Consider the following 21967-nt stretch of genomic DNA (forward strand, 5'->3'; position numbering starts at 1 on the left):
AAAATGCATAAGAGAAGGAATTGTGTCAGAATTTACTTTGCAGCATAATTATTGTACAATAAAATTGATACTACTAGGACTGTAACAGCCATCACTATACATATTTATGTCCCATTCAAAACAGACCAGTTTCTATTAATAAAACATTCTCTCACTCCACATAGTGCAGGTAACTAACAACACAATCCTAAACAGAGCTATATTCTTTTAAGTCCACTGCAGTCAATGAATTTAGCAGTGGAACTCTCTTTAGGACAGCACTATAACTCTCATTTCACTGCCCTCCATCATTTACTGTACAGCAACAAATCCTCATGGAATAAGCCTAACACTTAAGCATATTCTTAGGCTTGAGGGCTTCACTAAGAATGCTTTAGCTCTTTACCGAATTGAGGTCCTAAAAGGGTAAATCCTTGTTCCCGCCTATACCTTCATTTATACATGCAATGAAGACGTAATCCATGGCAATTCTTCTGTGTGAAGGCTTCAAGGCATATGCACAATAGCTGTAATCCTTTTCAAAATCCCCCCCATTCATCAAAAAGTCTTTGATATCTGTTTTATGAAATTAGTGCATAAATTGACGTGAGAAAGCAAAATCACAGTTCGGTTGCAATCTTTTGCCCTTTTTGTGGTATTAATGTACTAAGGTACTTCTACAGACAACATCCTTCCTAACCTTGCTTTCCATTACGAGTTCATCTTTTTAAAATATCAAAAACATCAAAGAGATTGGGAGGTTTTATCCATGTCTTTTTCATTTCCTTCTCCCTTTAAAAATATTTCAAATTAGAAGAGATATTGTATGCATAGTGTATAGCAAGATAACTTTTATTTTCTTTTTATCGCCTTTTGTCCACCCGTAAATATTCAGTAATATTTTTTTTAAAAAAAAATCAAAATAAAAGTATTGCAAGTTCAATTCCAGATTGGACTGTACTAACTTGCCTTCAGAAGATAGTATTTTAGATCTATCTATCTGTCTGTCTGTCTCTATATCTATATATGTGTGTGTGTGTGTAGGTCTGTTATACATAATATATCATTCCTTTGGTTTAGGAGAAACATTAGTATAGTGAACATGCAGGGGAGGGGAATCTGCAACCTAAAGCTATTTAATTGTTTAGATTGATTAAAAACCCATTTTGATTAACTATAAAGGTATTTCATATTGATTGGGAAATATTTTTGAAAATATAATATATGTCCCTTATAAAGGACATTTTCCACTTTACCCCCCACGCTGTAATACCTCTCCTAAGATGACTTCTTCATAGCTATTGTTTTATTAATACGCAAATTGATGCAGATTAAATTAATTAATTAAAACTAATATACTGCAATTATATTATTTGGTGATAGCTCATACATAAATATCTTACCACCATCCCTGCCTTGTTTACGTCTAATCATTTATGACTAGTAAAGTCCACTCAAATTGACCTAAACTGTATCAAGGTGGGAGGTGAAAACATTTAGCCATCCCTGCTATCTACCCTAGGATGCCAGTGGCACCTTACATCATGCATCTGTCTCCCTCTCGTGCCAAAACATGAGACACAGATAATTCCTAGGTTGGTGCAGTCCACACATAGAATGTATGTGCTCTGATTGTGCAAAGCTCCTCTCCCATTGTACTAGCTATTCTGGATTTGCTTCTGTGCTAAAGCAAGTAATAGACAGTGTGAGGCACCCACCTGGACATGCCTCTAGCTTTTACTCCCCCCGACCAACGGACATGAAAGCATTTTTTAAAAAAAGAATAGGCTTCATCCTAAATATATTAGGCCCGTCTTGGATTTTTAAAAATGAGGTTACGGTTGTTACTTGGCCATTTCTATACCTTACCTGAAGAAGTGAGCAGTAACTCATGGAAGCTCATACCCTACCACAAATTTTGTTTGTCTTTAAGATACTACTGGACTCGTACTCTTTTCTACTGCTACAGACAGACTAACACGGCTACCCATCTTGATCTTTACCTGTCACTGTTAAGCAACAGATATATATGCACTCACACACACACAAACTGATCCCCTGCATTCTGGCCTTTGCTTCTGTCCCCCACATCCTGCTCACTAACTGGTCTCAAAACTTGTCCTATTCCAACTGTCATCACTACAGAGACTAAAGAGAAAAGAAAAGAAAAATTATCTTCAGAGCCAGGAGATATAATGTCATTTCAGGTGTTCTACTGAACAGTCAACAAGAATTTGTTAATAAAGGCAGTTTTGGAACATACTTAAGGGGACTAACAGAAGATGTTACAAGTACAGCAAGGCGCAAATATTTCCATTTTTCATACTAAGAGAACAAGCACATTATCTTTATGAGTTGCAGGAGCATTATATAACCCATGAATCTGGGTCTCCCAGATGGTACCATTAAAACTGATGCTATATCACAAGGCTTGGTGCAATTGTCAGTTTCTACAGCAAACTCTTTCTGCCAGTACATCAAATCCTAAAGCAAGCATGATACAGAATAAAATTTTAATATGCCTTTATAAACAGGCAACACGGTCATCATACCAAGTCTTTCAACACAGCAGAAATCTGCTTATCTGTTCAGGATTTGTCCTTTTCTGAATGTACAATCTGCCTCCTGTTAGTCAAGTCAAAGCTTTTTTTCTCAGCTTGTGGTGATTGTAGGGTTATGGTCTATAGTACATAATAATGTGAACTATAAAGGTATTTCATATTGATTGGGAAATATTTTTGAAAATATAATATATGTCCCTATAAAGGACATTTTCCACTTTACCCCCCACGCTGTAATACCTCTCCTAAGATGACTTCTTCATAGCTATTGTTTTATTAAAACGCAAATTGATGCAGATTAAATTAATTAATTAAAACTAATATACTGCAATTATATTATTTGGTGATAGCTCATACATAAATATCTTACCACCATCCCTGCCTTGTTTACGTCTAATCATTTATGACTAGTAAAGTCCACTCAAATTGACCTAAACTGTATCAAGGTGGGAGGTGAAAACATTTAGCCATCCCTGCTATCTACTCTAGGATGCCAGTGGCACCTTACATTATGCATCTGTCTCCCTCTCATGCCAAAACATGAGACACAGATAATTCCTGGTTGGTGCAGTCCTCACATAGAATGTATGTGCTCTGATTGTGCAAAGCTCCTCTCCCATTGTACTAGCTATTCTGGATTTGCTTCTGTGCTAAAGCAAGTAATAGACAGTGTGAGGCACCCACCTGGACATGCCTCTAGCTTTTACTCCCCCCGACCAACGGACATGAAAGCATTTTTTAAAAAAAGAATAGGCTTCATCCTAAATATATTAGGCCCGTCTTGGATTTTTAAAAATGAGGTTACGGTTGTTACTTGGCCATTTCTATACCTTACCTGAAGAAGTGAGCAGTAACTCATGGAAGCTCATACCCTACCACAAATTTTGTTTGTCTTTAAGATACTACTGGACTCGTACTCTTTTCTACTGCTACAGACAGACTAACACGGCTACCCATCTTGATCTTTACCTGTCACTGTTAAGCAACAGATATATATGCACTCACACACACACAAACTGATCCCCTGCATTCTGGCCTTTGCTTCTGTCCCCCACATCCTGCTCACTAACTGGTCTCAAAACTTGTCCTATTCCAACTGTCATCACTACAGAGACTAAAAAGAAAAGAAAAGAAAAATTATCTTCAGAGCCAGGAGATATAATGTCATTTCAGGTGTTCTACTGAACAGTCAACAAGAATTTGTTAATAAAGGCAGTTTTGGAACATAGTTAAGGGGACTAACAGAAGATGTTACAAGTACAGCAAGGCCCAAATATTTCCATTTTTCATACTAAGAGAACAAGCACATTATCTTTATGAGTTGCAGGAGCATTATATAACCCATGAATCTGGGTCTCCCAGATGGTACCATTAAAACTGATGCTATATCACAAGGCTTGGTGCAATTGTCAGTTTCTACAGCAAACTCTTTCTGCCAGTACATCAAATCCTAAAGCAAGCATGATACAGAATAAAATTTTAATATGCCTTTATAAACAGGCAACACGGTCATCATACCAAGTCTTTCAACACAGCAGAAATCTGCTTATCTGTTCAGGATTTGTCCTTTTCTGAATGTACAATCTGCCTCCTGTTAGTCAAGTCAAAGCTTTTTTTCTCAGCTTGTGGTGATTGTAGGGTTATGGTCTATAGTACATAATAATGTGATATAGAACTGTGCCCCAACTCCCTCAACCTGACAGATCAAGCCACTATATATAATTAGCAGCAGTAGGAAAATCAACCTAATTGCACCTTAACTTCTGACATATCAAAATAGGTATACAATATAATATTTTTATTGCAACTAGGAGAGAGAGTAGATTTCTACTGTATTACATGAGCATGACCATATGCAGTATGTAGACAATATCTACACAGCTCTCAGCATTCTTAGGTGTAATTTTTTAATGTATAAAGAGTTTGCACCTCATACCATCATATCCTTTGGGGGAAATATCTCTGGACTGCACCTTGGGAGCTATGGCTCTCTTGCCATATGCATGGTTGTCATAACTGTTATATTCAAACGTAGTCTTAGAGTATTTCTCTAGTTCCTTGGCCAAGTTGGAGCGGGGCGTTGTTGTGGGGACATTGTTTCTGTAGCCATATTGAGGAATCTCCAACTGCTTAACAAAACACATGGGCCTAGAAATTAAGAACATGTACAATGTGTTAGACACATAATATGAAATGTATAGCCCTGGTAATAACACTTCTATTAACCAGTTTACAGCACTCAAGACGTAACAATGCAATATACTTTTGTGTTTCTGCTTACACCTTCCTTCAACAAAAGCCCAGAACAAATTAATCATAATTACCACCATATGTGGCTAACAGCAATCAATAAAGGGAAATATCACATTAAAAAAACAAAATAAAAACTATGTTTTCCTGTTAATTAGGAAAGATGGGAATGAACATAATAGCTGGAATTCTCATACAGCCAGGACTCTCTCTCTTTGCCATTACATGTGATTCTGAAGGAGTCACAATTTTTTCTTCTTGCCTCAGAAAAAATACTAAATTGGGACAGGCAAGGTATGGTCAGTAGGTTAAATTAGCTCATAGTACTTTGACAGGTATTCTGTCTAGCATCTTCTCAACTCCCTTCGACTGAATGTTGTTGTAGGACCTATATTCTATACCTGGATTTAAGAAATGCATTATACATGCACCATCACCTTTTCAGTTCTTTGGGAGGGGGACATAAAGAACTGGCAGACATCATATTTCACATCTCTGCTTCTTCTCCAGTTAACATAGAACAATCAAGAAAGGTGTCAATGTGGTGTAGAGATGTAGTGTTGGGAATGAAGTGCAAGACACCTGAAGTTGAATCCTGGTTTGGGTCACAAAAGTAACAGAATGACCTTAGGCCACAGGGGCCTACCTTTTTACGTACTTGCCTATTTTATGACTGGGTGCTGGGTCTTCACCATTCTTAGAGAGTCTGATAGGAATAGCACATATAATATTTGAACATGCCTTGAAAATCAAGACATTTTTTTTTGCTTCTTCCCACAATCATAGTGGGGTATCCAGAAGCATGAAGACAGAGAATATATACAAATCTAAAGATCCCCAAAACTGGAATATTGAAGCCACGTTGTACAAAGTTATTGTGGACAATAAATGTGTTAAGGCAAAATCTTTAAATAATCTCTTGTGGTAACCCTGACACACTGATTTGTAACTATTTATTAAAAGATATCTGATAATGTATATTTATTTTGTGCTTCTCAGTGTAGCACTTGAGAAACTCTATATACATACATTCGTTTATCCTTCCAGAAAAATATTTTCCTCTGAATTTAGATAAGAGAGGTATAAATCACCTACAAAAATCCTATTACTTTTACACTTTGATTTTCTTTAAGATGATGGGGTAGAAAATTACCTTTTAGAAAACACATTTGGGCCAGAACCCGATGGGGTTCTGCAAACATGTACCACTGTGGACACAAATCAATAAAACAAATCCAAATTTTCTGGTCTGTAACTACAGAAGTAAAACTCACAAACTCTGCTGTCAGGACAAATTTCAATCTTATGTCAGATCACATACTCTATAAATTTGATTCCCCCTCTTTTCAAAAGCCATTTTAAATGCAGGCGTACCCCACTCAGAAGGAAAAAGGGAGTATGTCTTCAGGCACCACAAACTCTCTACAGGGAATGTGAAGTAACCTACCACCAGACTGCCACTGTTGCTGTAGTTCCTGATGCCATAGGCACTATCATTTTGCAAGCACTGAAAAAAGGAGGCAGAAACACCTAGTGGTTGTCAGGACACAGCTCCCAATAACCTATAGACCAAGGGGCCCAGCACAAAAACAAGCATCAGCAGGCAGTGCTCTGTTTGAATACAGGTAGGAAGAACTAGACTTTTGCTTAAGAAACTTAAAACCAAACATTGGAGGGCAAGCTTTAGAATATTCATCTTAAACAGTTCCACAAGATAAAGGCAGTTGAGAAGTCATGTCTGAGGTGACAATGTAATTCAGATCACCTATCAAGATCTGAAAGGCACGATAGTCCCAGAGGCAAGGCAAAACTGCCAAAACGTCTATTTGAGGAGTCTGTCAAAGACTCAGGTGCTGCTTTTGACAAGAAGTCTCCTCTGTATGGCATTTGACTTCTCACTGATGAAAACCCGGTTACAGTGCAGTGGTAAGACCACTGCTGTTTTGTTTGGTTTTCTCTTGGAAGCAAAAATTAAGGAGTTCTCTCTGTGTGTTTATGCATTTATTTTGACCAAGAAGTGTGTTTTTAAATAACTGTTTCCAAGCATGATCTCCCTTGGAAGAAATCTGTAGAACGCAAAACCCCGAATCTATCAAGCCACCCTGTATTCCCGCACAATGAACAAAAACTATAATACCCAAATGTAAGGACACTTACTTTGGGGAAATAACTCTATAAAGGACACAGCATAGAGAAAGCACACCAAAACAACTGTTACTAAATGGCATGGATCCACTGGAAATTTCCACAGTCAAATGGGATTCCTGTTCACAAAGCACGACTTTCTTGTCTTCCCCCTCCTACTGCAGCCCCTAATGCCCCCAGAAATACTGCTCCTGGAAAAGCATTGGGGGGAGCTGGAAGGAACCAGCAAAACCCACCCCTCCCTTCTGACTATGGACATCCTCTGTGCCAATATCTGTACATTATCCTCACCCATATTTCCCTCAACTTTCCACAGTGTAGAAATGTCATAGAAAATATTAGTCAAACTTTGCTGTGTTTGTCTAACTAGTCACATTTACCATTAATAGTGTTTTGTCACATTTTTCATTTCTGGTCTTCCCAAGACTTGCTAACATTAAAATATACCTAGCTACTGTGAATATATGGATAACACCATTCAAATGTCTTTAACACTGAAATTGCTTTTCATATTAATTTATTACAATATTTATCTCCCACTTCTCTCCCTGTCCACAGGGGCTCAAAGCAGCTTAGAACATCTGAGATTTGGCTTCAAGCAACATATTTAGACAATTTGTACCATCACTGTGTCTGGTAGATCTCTGTGGAGCTGAACTTTAAAAAATGGTTCAAATAGGAAAATCTGCATGGCCCTCCATGCTTTCAGTAAGTCTTCAAAAACTGAAGTTAAGAAGACCACGCAGAGTATTGATGGATGAAGTATCAGCTCCTTCAGATGACAAATCCAATGCCATGGAGTCCTCTAAAAGCTGTCATTACAGATGTTACTATGGGGAGGGTAAAAAAATTACAACTCTAGAACTCCCATTTAAGCCATCCAGTTAAGAACTAATAATCATTGGTATCCTGAAAGAAAGCCTGGTAAAAACAGAATTTCTGATGTTATATTGTAACAAAACTCCCTTTGAATTTTTTTCTAGACAGCTGAGGATCTCTCTAATACATACATATATCCTTAGAAAATACTGAAGCACAGGAACTAGTACTTCTACATTAAGAGAGAATAAGAAGTCACCCATGCCTCAGCATATTTTATTTTATATCACAAATCACAAATTCATATTGGGGAACTAGTTTTTGAAAATAGGGCTTCTGGTTTTTCATTTAAACTGATATTTACTAGTAAACGCCTGCTGGAAAAAACAAGACTTACCGGTAAATATTAGTTTATTTCCCAAAGATATCAACTTTTTTTCACACTGTTCTTAGATTCAGAACTCCAGCAGGCAGCTTTACACCAAACAATGCCTAAGACAAAAATGAGCTTTTCAGCTTTATTGATATTTGCCAAAAAACATTACCCGCCCACCCCCAGGGTATACCGGTAGGTAGATAAATGCTGAAAACAAGATCCAGAAGCCCTAAACCTAACACTTCTTCAAGGGTGATACCACTTTTAGTGCTCAGGCTAACTTATTATGCAATTAATCTGGTATATTATTAAGCATTGGAGCAACTATTAATACCTCAAGACACGATCTGATGCCTGGTTTGATTTTGATGCATCACAGCTCTGATGCTTCTCTTGAGCTTTAGCCAGTTTCTCTGCTGCAGCAATAGGACATCCCGAGAGGCTGCAATTACAGAAAGAAAACGTAATTGTCGTGTCCTCAATAGCTTCAGATTAGAGGCCTTCTTAGCAAGCACATGGAAGAAGTTTGTTGGGGGGGAAATATTCTTTTGATGCCCTACATTATTCTTCTCTATAAAGATGCACAGAAGACATCGTTAAGTTAAACTTTGTGTCTGACTGTACGCTAGTTCTATAAGATTTCTGACCCACCAAGCAAAACACAGTTCACCAGCTATATACTGTGGTCTCTTAGGTGCTTAAAAATCCTCTTGATTTTGTTGACCCAGGCAGGTGGCAAAACCAAGAGATTTACCACTGAAGCCTCCATAAGTAGTAGATTAAGAATGCATTGTTGGTAGGTCACCACAAATTGTGTGTCTTTCCTTTACTATAGTTTCTTATGCATGTTCATGAGAATTGCGAAACAAAATGTAAAACTCAAAATCCATTAAGTGGTTCTCATAGAAGAATTTTACAGCTTTGGAAAACCCTATCGCTAAAACTGCTGCACTAGTTATTCAGTAGAAACACTGTACTGGCCAGCTACAATCCTAAAACTGATAATCTGCTGTACTCAGTAGGGTAGTGCTGAATAAACATGGTTAGGACAGAGCAACTTGAGTTGAAGCTCAGAAGCTTATATGTAAAAGACATCATTTGCGGCTGAGTTGGATTGAAACTGCCAACGAAAGTACCCAATAGGATTCTTTAAATATTGAACTGAGCAGATAATGGCAATGTCTGCTTCTTCTGGAAAAGGTTCATGGAAAAACAGGTAGCACACTGGAAACAGCACATATGAATACTGTGCCACATTAAGGGAAACATTCTTCTGGTCATAGTTTATGCCATGTGTACCCAATTTCCACTACCTGAGTTTTCCAAAGAAAATTAGATTACTATAAAATGCAGGTCAGAACTTCTGGTGGTAAGAGTTCTTATCAGCATTGCAATATAAATTATGCTCAAACAGTGATTCTCCTTTCTATAGAATAACACTAAAGCCGAGGAAAATATTTCAGACCTTTAGAAAGGCACAATGCAGTAGAGAATGTCTCTCATATTCTTCTCTGGGTGTCCATGGTATTACATTACAGCAGTACCATGAACAAACTTCAATTTCCTAATTCAGATTTTATAATTACTCTTTCAGGAAAGCCTTCCAATTTAGTAAAAAGTTATCACGATGGACAGGCCACAGCATTAATGTTCAAAGGAGGTACGGGGGAGGAACAGGGTGTTTATGTAGAGAAGCAAAAAGGGAAATTCCATCCACAATCTTGTGTCTCAGAATCCATGGATCTGAGATAGGAGGGCAAAAAATAATCACACAGGACCTTTGGGCCAAGAAAAATGCAACTTTAAAGGACCTATGCTTTCCTTCAGTGATATTATAGCAACTCAATAGGAACAATACCCAACTATTTTGCCTGCATAAGGAATTATATCATGAGCTTGAAAAGATGCATTTTGCATAGATTTTTTAAAATATAAATAACCGTTTTGGTCTTAAATATTTATTATCTTCTGAAGTCATTTCATCAACATTTTTAAAGGATGGTTTGAAATATAATTCCTTTGGGTTACTCCTTTATGATATAAGACCATATCCAAGCGTTCTTCAGTTTGAAAACATGTTCTTCAGAATTTATTGGAACCCACACCACTTTATGTACAGTAAAAATTAGTGAAATAACACACTAAAAAAAAAGAAACTGTCCTGTTAACCATCATTTATTAAATACAGTGATATTCTGAAGGGCTGCCATTTCAGTTTTCAGTAGGGTAGCAAATAGTAGAATGGGAACAATATTTCTCATAAGTTAAAAGACTTTATCCATAATATATTTGAGTTTAAATAGCAATGAAATAATGAGTGCATTTACAAGTATTTGTTGTGGTCTGTTATTTTGTACCTCACAATAACCAAAAATATAGGCCCTCCTTAGGAATCACGTGTGGACTGAACAAGTACCTCTCCCTGTCTAAATGGTGCACCTCATATACAGCTAGAAGAATTTGAACTTTAAATTTATGTAATTCTAGCTAAAGACAAATGTAAGCAAATAACAACAAACCTTGACATTTAGCTCACTGCTTGAATTAATTGTGCCCCAAGGTTAACCCTCTGGTACAATGATCCATAAAAAACCCCATCAAACTAAACACCCTCAGTCAATCTATTCAATTAAGTAATGGCCCAAAGTATCCACAGCTACGTGTGCACACATGCACACACACACAAACCCCTGAGGAGACTTTCAGAGTTTTTGCTGCTGTGAAATAATATCTGCCTATGGTATACTCAACGAGCATGTTCTTACCTTCTGTGAGAATTCCTGTTGCTATTTACGTGGCCCCGGCCTGTGCAGCCTGGTGTAGGACACTTAAGAACGTTTTCATGCATGGCAAGAACTTGACAGGGAGAAGGAAAGGAAACAGCAGAGTGTGGAAACAACAACAAGAAGAAAGAGATTTCAAGTCCCAGTTCGTAAGAAGCCATTTTAGTACAAAGCAAGATTCATTAATGACCAGCATTCCTGAAAATAGACATGTGACAGATATAGCCAATAAAGCCTGGTGAAGGAAAGAGGTGCTGTGGTACTATACTCATTAAACACAGGATGATGTTAATACATTAAGAGTTATGGAGGGCAAGGAATCTAACAATTAATGTGTCTCTGGTGTGACAGTGAAGCAGGAGGCTGCGTAAGCACTGAGCAAAAATACTGAACAGCAGCACAGGGTTGGGGTTTAGAAGCATTTTTTTAAAAGGCGCATATATGCAGGAATAGATTGATTCATGTACACATTATAAGGCATACAGCATCTGGAGTCAGTACAGCATAAAATATATGTGAATTCTGAAGAATTGAATTCACCTTCAGTGTAGTCAATGGAGGACATAGGAGAGATTTGAAACCCAGTCATGGAACTCAATTCTAGGGCCCAGCAACTGCCTGAGTTATGCAGGACTAAAGCTGTTTAAAGTTCAGTGGCAGTTACATTCATATTGTGAACAGTTATTCTTTTTGTTTAAAAAAATTCTGCAGCCCTTAATAAATCATAATGGGTCCAAAACTAAAATAAATAGAAACAAAGAATATGAGCACGTTTTAAAGTCAAGAGGTTGGTGGAGTGATAAATTATGACTATAAGGAGCCAATAGGTTTGGTTTAAGCAACACAGTTGTCACAATACACCACCAAGCAAGCCTTGGGGAAGGGTTGCCACTCAGCGCTAGAGGGAATACTTTGTATGTTATATCCCCAACATTTCCAGATAATGGATTTAAAATATCAAGGATCCTACAGATCTCTGTTGGGGACCTGGCTTCAAGTTGCCATAACAATACAGGACTTAGAGGGATTCCTGGACTGACTCAATATAAGGCAAAGCCTTATAATTCATTCAGATTACAATCTTTCTGCCATTATAGGCTAAACTATTAATGTTTTTCTTTTTTCACCGTGTACAGAAAAAGAAGGCTATAACCAATTTATGTGCGTGTGTATGACATGAAAAAAAATGAATCCATGTCACCAGTGCACAGAATTATGCTTCATTTCAAAAGGAACCAATCGTATTTAATGGAATCATATTTAATGCTTACTTAAAAGCCAAAGACATCAGGAATAGAACCTATACATATTGATTCACAACCACCATCATTCATCACCATCACCACACCACTAGCAGTGTACTAAAGATGTGAAAGCTTCACTTTGGAATTCCTGCTATTCAAAGCTGTTCTTGAAACATGCTTTACAAGCCCAGCACTGCAGGAGTCAGGAAAAAAAAAGAGAGAGAGAGAAAGAAATGAGCTCACCTTTTTCACTTTTGTCACTACTGAACATGCAAACCGTTTAAAGCTATATTCTTCTTTGATCGGTAACATTTCCTGAATGCTCTCTGTTTACCATTTACGGGGAGGGAGGGAGCTCAGCCCGCTTTGAGCAACTGAGTAAACACTAGCGTTTGAGAAAATTATAGGCCTTGCTAAACTGGAAATTGAATTCCTTTGATCAACTAAATTCACTCACCAGCTGAGAAGCGGTGTGTTTCTTTAAAGGGATTTTCCCCTCCATGATCTTTATTCTAAAAAGGAAGACTATGCTGTTGCAAAAGGATGCTACTTCGTGGCTGAGGCTATACTTCTTACTCCAGATTAACAGTGGCATCCTAGGCAGAGATGCATCCCTCTAAGCCCACTGACTTCGAAAAGAAGGATGTAACTCTGTTAGGATGGCACTATGATATAGGAGTCATACTGAGGGGTTCTCATGGCCCCTCTCTATACCTATTTACTATATTCTGTCCGTTGCAGGGAACCATTTGCTTAAGAGCCACTTCACTGGCTGTTGGAGCACAATGGAATTCCTCAAGGGACAGCAAAGGAAAGAATGTTTACTCCCTTTGCTGTAAGTATAAAAATACCCTGACATATTTACCTCCTTTATGTGATTTATGAAATTGGTTTCCTTATAAATTATGACACTTGATAGAGGTAAGGGAATTTACAACATGATGTCACTGCATCATGTGGTGAGTAGTCCTAGCTATTAAAGCAAGGTACAAGAGAACTACAGTGCAATCCTAAGCAAAGTTACACCATTTTAAGTCCATGGAAATCAATAGTCTTAGAAGACTGTCACTGTGCTTCAGCGGGACAAAAATGGAGGTTAGAAACCATAAAGATCTGGGGAATTCCTAGAGAGTTGTGATGTCACTTCTGGTGTACAACCAAAAGTGCTGTTATGGCATTGCTTCCCACTCCCCACTTTTGCTCCCATTGGAGTGAAAAGCAGGAGAGGGAAATTGCCATCTGGTAAGCCTAGATGGTACTGATAGCTACAAGACATGATGCATTTGGTAGCATCCCCATGATAAGTGTGTTCCAGCTCTTAGAAACAATTCATGCAGCAATTTTTGATCTGTTATACTACTATAATGCCCTACACAGATCCAGAGTATTTACAGATTTAGCATGGATGATTCCTTAAAATGTAAGTTATTTTTGTGGCAGCTGTTTCTTAACATATTTTGTCTTCTTTATCCCCATCACACAACTGCAGCATTTTTGCATGAACATCCATACAAAGAAAGTTGTATCTATAGAGGTAATTTTTTTTTAATTAAGCCCTCAATGTGATGTTAATATTTTAAAGTATTTTAAAAATGAATTAAACTGCACATTTTTTTTCAAATTCAAAAGAACAGTTGCTCCTATATTTGAACAATAGAGACCCTCTTCAAGAGGTGATCATAATAATTTATTCAGGATTAAGATCACTACTATTTTGCTTGGGGGGGGAAACTTTTACAGGCAGAATGCAACTGTTTGTCAATATCCTAACACTATCAGAATCAAAGAATACAGCTTTAAAACATCTTCCTTCAAGCATAAAGGTTAGTATAGATGTGAAAATGATGAAATAAAAATGAAAATATAACAGAAAACAAGTTGCTAAATTGAGACATCATACTGGAAAAATGGGAGGAAAAAAGAAAAAAGCTTCTTAATGCATGCTAGAAAAATTTGTGTGGAGTTTTATCCTCCATTTCCATGAAACATTGTGGACTTACTTTCTGGAGGGACCCTATCTTTGTGTGGGCATCCTGACAAACTGCGGTGATGGGGGTAAAGCCCCGTTACATGGCCAGTTCCATCACACCCAGGGGTAGGACATTTGCTCTCTTTCTTTTCTGTTCTTGAGGGATCTATAATTTACAACAAATGTGTCAAGTGAATGATGTTCTTCAGATTTCCAAATGGACGAAGGTTCATTTAATGAAATCAATTACTCTTTGGAAAATGTTCTTGAAGAACACTGGAAAAAACACATCTGCTACTCCTTAAACATTTTAATTTTCTGCTTCCTTCTTCCATACCAGAGGCTCCTCTGATCACAGCTGTCCCCATTCACAGATGATAGTGGAAAGTGACTTTCCTATAGCAAAGCCACATCACTATCAATGAATATATTTCTGTCAGTCATCAACTATAGGATGGTGTTATGTCACTTGAGATCTGCTTGGCTTTGTTTTCACCTTTTTTGATGCTATTTTTATCATATTTAGAAGTCTACAGATGCTATACGGAAAATTCAGAGTCCTGAAGACAGCAAACCCAGCTCCTCAACTTGTTCAAAGATTCACTGCAAATTATTTTTTCCCAATGGCATTCTAAAATTGGCATGTTATTTTCACATAAGTGTGATAGGAAATATTAGAACATACATAGAAGTACATTTCTTTCCAAGGAAGGACATACGTTTTTTAGAAAAGCTCCTATTTGCCTTTTGTTTGGCCCTTGATAATCATATATGTGCTATGCTTGAATATTGATAATTCAAAGGGAAAGTATCTTTAATTCTGCAGTTTTCTTTTCATCAATGCCTAAGAAAATGTTTTTCTTATCTAACAAATGTATTCTGCCAAAAAAAGTAATGAGATTAATGCAGACATTTCTCCTGAATTAGAACTGTAATTTTATACACCGTTCTCTAGGAGGAGTTTTGATAAAGAAATATCCCTAATCTTCCTGTTTACACAATCAGTTATCCTGGGATAACAACCTCAGAGCTAAATTCAACCTCTGACTTATATACACATTCAAAGAAGAAATTTAGTAGGAGAGTAATAGTTCAGAAAAATTCGAAAGGGAGGGTGATCATGATAAGATCATGATAAGAAACTGCTCTTTTTACTGCCACCCTATGTTCCTTGCTGATTCTGTTCCTCTAACTACCCCTCAGCCTCCTGCTCCACATCACTAGCAATGAGAGACTTTGGTGCAGTGTTGCTTTAGCTGAAAGTTTGCTGTGTGTTGGAAAAGAACTTGATTTTAACTAAGATGAACCTAAGAGGCATGTGAGGAACTGGGAATGAGAGATGGGAAAGCACAGCAAGAGTAGCAGGGGGGAGACTTTTGGCCCTCACAAAGAAAAGTTCATGCTCACTCGTCATTTTTCTTCTCCGGAAATTATTGAATGGGGTGAGAGCAAGAGCCACTACATATTAAAGGAGAGGAGATTCCAGCCATCCCAATTAAGGAAGAGATGTGATCCCTGTCCTGTAGTTTTACCTTGTGAACCAAAGGATATGAAAGAGTCAATTACACTTAGGAAGAATATGGGCCCATAGTTTAACTCTCCTTATTCCCCAGATAAATGATTGTGTAAACAATATTAGGATTAAAACCTCAGGGCAATTTCACAAATTGAGTAGCAGCAAAGCCAGGTGTGCTACAAGCTGAACACTCTTGACATCTCCCTGATGAGCGTCTCTCTTCAGCTATTTGTTCCATTCACACTTTACAAGTAATGCATGAAATAGCACTCAGGTGGATAGAATTCAGAGAAACACAATCACCTTTGAATAGTTGGTGAGGTTATCCTCTCAGGGTAAAGCAACAAACTAGGAATCTTTATTGTCTAAAGAAGCCCCCAACTCAGCATTTCATCATGCATATCATCCTTTACACTGTTGCAAAGTTTTGAATATCAGAACTAGTTTATATCCAAAGTTCTAGTGAAATACATGCAAATATAGATCATAAGATTCTGTCTCTTATAAAATTAAAGTCAACCAACCTCAAGCATTCACATTCTAGAATTTATCCTTATTGCAGCAGTAAAAAAAATTGTCTATCAGCACTATGCATTTGAATCTGATCTTGGCATTCTTTTGCTCCAGGACTGCATTGATTCCTTTCAGGACAAGATTTTTGTTATTTCATTGTTTCTTACATCATCCGTCTTAATTCAACTGGTTTATTTATTTGACAGCTCAAAGCTTGGAGAAATGTATGGCACTTGTCTTTTAGTAGGAAAAACACAGATAAAACCAAGGTCTTACATTCCATTACAGGGGTTTCATAGTTTCATAATTGTATTTAAAAATAGGTTTTGCTAACATATTTCTCAATAATGATATGTTTATAATCAAACTGATTCACAGCTCACAAGAATACATAGAAAGCCCTTTACATTTGAAGATAGATCAAATACTCTGTCCTGCCAGTTGGCTGGTAACAATAAGAGGAATATGCACAATTCGTTTGTTATGTTGTTCAATGAGAATTTATGGCATACTGCAGAATCCACACTTCATATGGCTTTGTCACCATTAAATAAAAGCCACTCATATGCTTAAAGTGGCCACCATGCACTCAAGGACATGTGTATTTGTGAACTACCAAGTTCATGTAAGGAGTCCTACCAATAGCTCTTTAAATATCCTGATTTTGCTGCCCAGTTAGAACAGCAAAACAAAGAACTGGATGACAGGGATCTAGCAGACTTCATTACATAGTTGTGGGCTACATTTGGTTTGGTGGGCCACAAGGTGTACAGACATTCTCTAGGTAAAACTGCATATATCTTAGCCTGATGACCCCTAAAACCGTTTATATCCAGTTTTAAAACTGGATAAGGACAGGGCTTCTGCATAATAGGCACACATGCTATCACATGTGCTACTGTGTCTTGTACTAGATAAGGATAATAGTGATTTTAGCTTATAAAGCAATGCAAATACTTAAACGCTATGTGTAGGTGACAATAGCTCTTTTGAGCTGACATTCTGTATAAAATTAATGAATGTTGCTGAGGGAAACAGGATCACAGCGACAGGCAGCACTGCAACTTACATGCATTAATCTGAAGCTCTGCAAAAAGCTTACATGCATTCAACTACAATAACGTAGTGGCTTCTAAAGCAGTCAGGAACTCTGAAAAAGCAGGCTTCCTGATATTTACTTTATTGATAGACCTCATTTATACCCTGCTTTTCTCCCCAATGGGGATCCAAAGCGGCTTACACTGTTCTTTTTTCTATTTTTATCCTTACAGCAACCCTGTGAGGCAGAATACACTGAGAGTGTGTGACTGCCTCAAGGTCACCTAACAAACTTCCTTGGCAGAGTGGGGATTTGAAACTGGGTCTCCCAGATCCTAGTCTAACACTCTAATCATTACACCCCACTAGCTCTCCGGCTGATATGTTGCATGCAGAGCTTCCAATAAACACATATAGGTTGGGGGCAGGGACCGTCGGCATGATTTGTTCCTTGTCACAATGACACATTCATTGGAGGGGCTCAAATGTCATCTGAACAGGTCTTCATATCTATATACTTCAAGATGAGGCACAGCATTAAACTCAAGACCACAAGGGGGGGGAAAATCAGTGTTGGAGCTGAGAAAAGAATGGCTGCCTCTATGCCTCTGATGCCTTTTTTGCAGAAAGGACTCTGAAATATTACTTGTTGAAGAAATATCATTAGAAGTGGGCTTTTATACCCTGCTTTTCTCTACCCTAAGGAGTCCCAGAGCGGCTTACAATTGCCTTCCCTTCCTCTACCCAAGGCCACCCAGCAGGCTTCATGTGGAGGAGTGGGGAATCAAACCCTGTTCTCCCGATTAGAGTCCAACGCTCTTAACCACTACACCACGCTGGCTCTTTATTAGCACTGTGTTTTGTTAGTGCTATTTCATACAACACTATTCAAGGGCAACTAGATACAAGTAGTTAACCCAACAGAATATTGATCTTTGTATTGCCATTAAAACAGATAACATAGATGGCAAAGAGTTACTGCTAGCTGAACAGCTGAAACATGCATATCCACGTCTGCCTGTTTACTTCAACATTTGAATAGTATTGCATACCGGCAACAAAAAAATAAGGTAGGCTAAGGTACTCAGACATGCAGGTCAGAATCTTTCATTTCCACAAGACTATACAAATAGCTTGATCTAGTTTTGTTGAAAAATATTGAAAGTGGGTTTCATATTGACACTTAGATATTCAGTTTAACATTATGAATGTCTATAACCATTTTCTACTACAGGGAATAAAGGGGTTCCCTTCTTAGCCAGTGACTCTGCCATTGTTACCACAACTAATGTAATAGGCAGCGGGTGGGGGGGGGATCCAAAGCCTGTCTAACATGAAATAAGCATATATATCAGTAAAGAGAAAGGATGGCCTCTCTCTTTGCATTTAGGGACTCACTACAGTAAGTCTTGAAAACAGAAGAGAAAAAGGAATTATTGTGCATTCCTTTTGATGCTCCTACTTCCCTAGATTAAAGCATGAGTATCTTCCCAGAGATGTGTACCAGTCACCACCTCAGAGAGCCTTGCTGACATTTTTGGGAGAATCATATATACTTGATGATGAGTGATATAAAAACTACACACCTTTCATTCATTCTCTTTTAAAATATCTCTTTCAGAGTACAGAAGATATATTATTTCCTCCCCGCTTGTTCTGTTAAAATGAAGAAGAGTTTTGGGGCCCAAAGTTTCAGATTAAATCTGCCAGACTTTTCCAGCTTCAGACCCAAGTGCCATTTGTGGCTCCTCCCATCTTCAGATTTCATTCTCACTTGCAAGCTTCAAGGCCCAGTGACATACGGAGCCTTTTTGCTGAGCAAGCAATCTGTATTACAACCTTTAAAGGCTTAAAGCTGTCAGAATTGAGTTTAGTTAAAGGTATTTATTTATACAATATCTCCATTATATATATAAAACTTAGCAAAAATATGCACATGGCAAACTGTGGGTTTTTATCTCTTCAAACAATTTCACGGCTAGTTCACATAATACTTTATAATCTATTTTTTATCATTTGTGATCCTGAATAACATACATTCTACTGTTTTTAGTCTGTATATACACAGTATCCCCTTTTGTGTGTGTGCATGTGTGTATGTAAATATGACCATAAATAAACACGGATAAACAATGTGCACAAGGCAAAAAGAAATTGATAGGATTCAGACAGTCATGACAGTCATACAAAATGTTGCTGGTCACGTTCATGGTTCCTCTGTTCACATATTAGGTTTGTCCATGCACCCAAGAATGTTTGTATATACAGAGAATGTACTGTGTAAACTGGGTCCATACCATTCACTCACATAATGATATACAGTACTATGGAACATGGGGTTTGTTGATGTTTGTGTAATTTATGTGGAATATTTTGGCCTTTTCCTTGGTCTTATCAACTTTGCTTAAGAAATACAGGAAAATGTTTTTAATCTCACAACTAACCTTTATATCCCTAGAAAGGAGCAAGAGTCTAGTAGCATTTTAAAGACTAACAAAATTTGTGGCAGGGTGCCACTGGACTCAAACTTTGTTCTTCAGATACAGTCATTCTAGCTGTATCTGAAGAAGTGAGCAGTGAGTCTCACAAAAGCTCATACTCTGCCAGAAATTTTATTAGTTTTTAAGGTGCTACTGGACTCTTGCTCTTTTCTACTGCTACAGATAGACTAACACAGCTACTCATCATGATCTTTATATCCCTGTTAATCAAGTTTGTGATATAAAAACAGAGCACACTCATTTAATGTAGTGATGTTATGAGAAACCATAGCATCATCCATAACTACCTACATTGTTCACTTCCTAATAGAGATCCCCCAGCTTGTATTAAGGCTAACTGAAATGAACAGTATTCAGCAACTATTAGGATAGTAAACACTTTACAAGAGTGTCAGTTCATAAAAATAGCATGTTTATATTTACATGCAATACACCTATACATCTACATAAAACATTATTAAACATTATTAAGGTAATTCTCTATGTTTCATTCTTTCTTGTAAATTGGTTCACTGCTAAGGAAGCACTGTAAATATTTCTACAAAGGAATGAAACCACTGAAGTGGAATGCTTATAAGAAAGAAATTGCTATTGATCTCAGCCCAGGCCAAAGCATGCCTTGCATAGCAAATGACTTCCATTACCTTACTATTTAAGATAATTAATGTGCAGTCATTGCCCCTATCTTATGTTATCGGTCATTCAGATACTGTTCAATTTCTATCAGCCAACTCTACATTTTATAAGGGGCAGGGTTCATCAATAATCATCATTTTGGTAATAATTTTATAAATCAGGATGCCACCCACACCATCTAGTCTGTAAAATATGCATTTCCTTGGAGTCTGGCTAAGTGTCCTCCACAAAGTTCCACCATTTAAATCAATTCATGCAAGATGCATTTCCCTTCAGTATTCAATCATAACTTGGACAAAAAAAACATTTTTAGCATTTCAGGATAATCTTTGTGCCTTTCTATATGATCTCTTATTTGCTTTGTTCTCCTGAAATGATAATCTTTTCTACATGAAAACAAACCACATTCTTTTAAATAGTCTAATGTTTTGAAATGTTACAAACAGGCTGTTTTTATTTCACAAAATATAATTATATGCATGATTTGTTAACACAATACATCATACATTAGATAGAAATATTACCTTTACCATAATATGGCTTTTTGATATGGCCGTCACTGGATTTAGATTTCCTGTCATCTCCAGAAATCTGTCTTGGAGACTGTTCCTCATAGGATCTCATATTATCCCTCCTTCCAGCTTCCATTGCCATTTTTTCCCTCATGGCTTTTGCTCTTTCTGTTTCTAAAGCAATAGCTTTTTCAAGTAGCGTTAAGTTTCCTTTTGTCATATCAAACACCTCTTCAGACCTATCTGAAGTAATAGAGGTGGTGTCATCATCTCTTTCATGACACCCATCCTCTTTTGCACAGCTAGAAAAAGTTCTAGATCTGGGACTCAACTGTTCTTCAAGCCTCATTAAGTTCATCATATCAGAATAGTTCCGATCAGGTGTCCGTCCTTGAAAATCATCTTCTTGCCGAGCGTGTTGGCGAGAATTCAGGTTCTGCTGTTGATTTCTTTCTTGTGGATTTGTCTCACTGAGCTTCCTGGCCAAATCAAAACATTGATTCCTCAGGCATTCCAAGCTACTGAGACATACCTCTTCATCACTTTCTTCCACCATTTTTTCTGTAAGCCCATTGTTTGTAGGCTTCCCTAGCATCCCATAGTTCATATTCCTGTTTTCTTGCTGCGACATACTGTCTGCATAATTTCTGTCGTTAACGTTTTCTGAAAGCACTACACCATGTCCTTGTGCTAACAATTTGAGCGAGTCCACAGTTTCCCTAACAACGTCACTGTCTAAATCTAAACTCAGCTCACTCTTACGACCAACATTTTCATTTTTGTCACTATCATCTTCCAGGCTATTAGATGTATTGCTATTCATTTCTGATTCAGTCCTGGCTCTGTATGCTGCATCCTCTGCAATTTTGCCAAGATTTAACAATGACTTGGCCACCAGTTCATCATAATTATCATACTCATCATTATTGTTATCGTCTTTTTCTGTGTCTTGCATTCGAGCATTGTGACAATTCATTTGATGGTCTTCTGCATTAAAAAAAAGGAACAAAGAAAGAGAAACGGAAAAAGAAAAGAAAAAAAGTAGCTAGAATTGGAACTGTTGTTGCACTAATATGGACAGAACTCAAACTGCCTGCCCATTCTTTTTAGCATACAGTACTTTGA

General features: G+C 37.5%; 1 protein-coding gene across 1 annotated transcript in view; it reads right to left on the reverse strand.

Moving 5' to 3' along the window:
• MYT1L (myelin transcription factor 1 like) overlaps window positions 1-21967 on the reverse strand; it is a gene marked incomplete at its 3' end in the record, with an annotated part of 148380 nt that overhangs the window by 16963 nt on the left and 109450 nt on the right. The window contains exons 5-9 of the mRNA XM_015424274.1: window positions 20855-21829; window positions 14158-14292; window positions 10896-10986; window positions 8465-8572; window positions 4477-4688 (exon numbers count right to left, since the gene is read on the reverse strand). Coding sequence (XP_015279760.1) covers window positions 4477-4688; window positions 8465-8572; window positions 10896-10986; window positions 14158-14292; window positions 20855-21829 — 1521 coding nt within the window. The remainder of the gene's footprint in view (window positions 1-4476; window positions 4689-8464; window positions 8573-10895; window positions 10987-14157; window positions 14293-20854; window positions 21830-21967) is intronic.

The sequence above is a fragment of the Gekko japonicus genome, unplaced genomic scaffold (assembly GCF_001447785.1).
Source record: "Gekko japonicus isolate JY-2015 unplaced genomic scaffold, Gekko_japonicus_V1.1 scaffold2221, whole genome shotgun sequence".
In the NCBI taxonomy this organism is placed as follows: Eukaryota; Metazoa; Chordata; class Lepidosauria; order Squamata; family Gekkonidae; genus Gekko; species Gekko japonicus.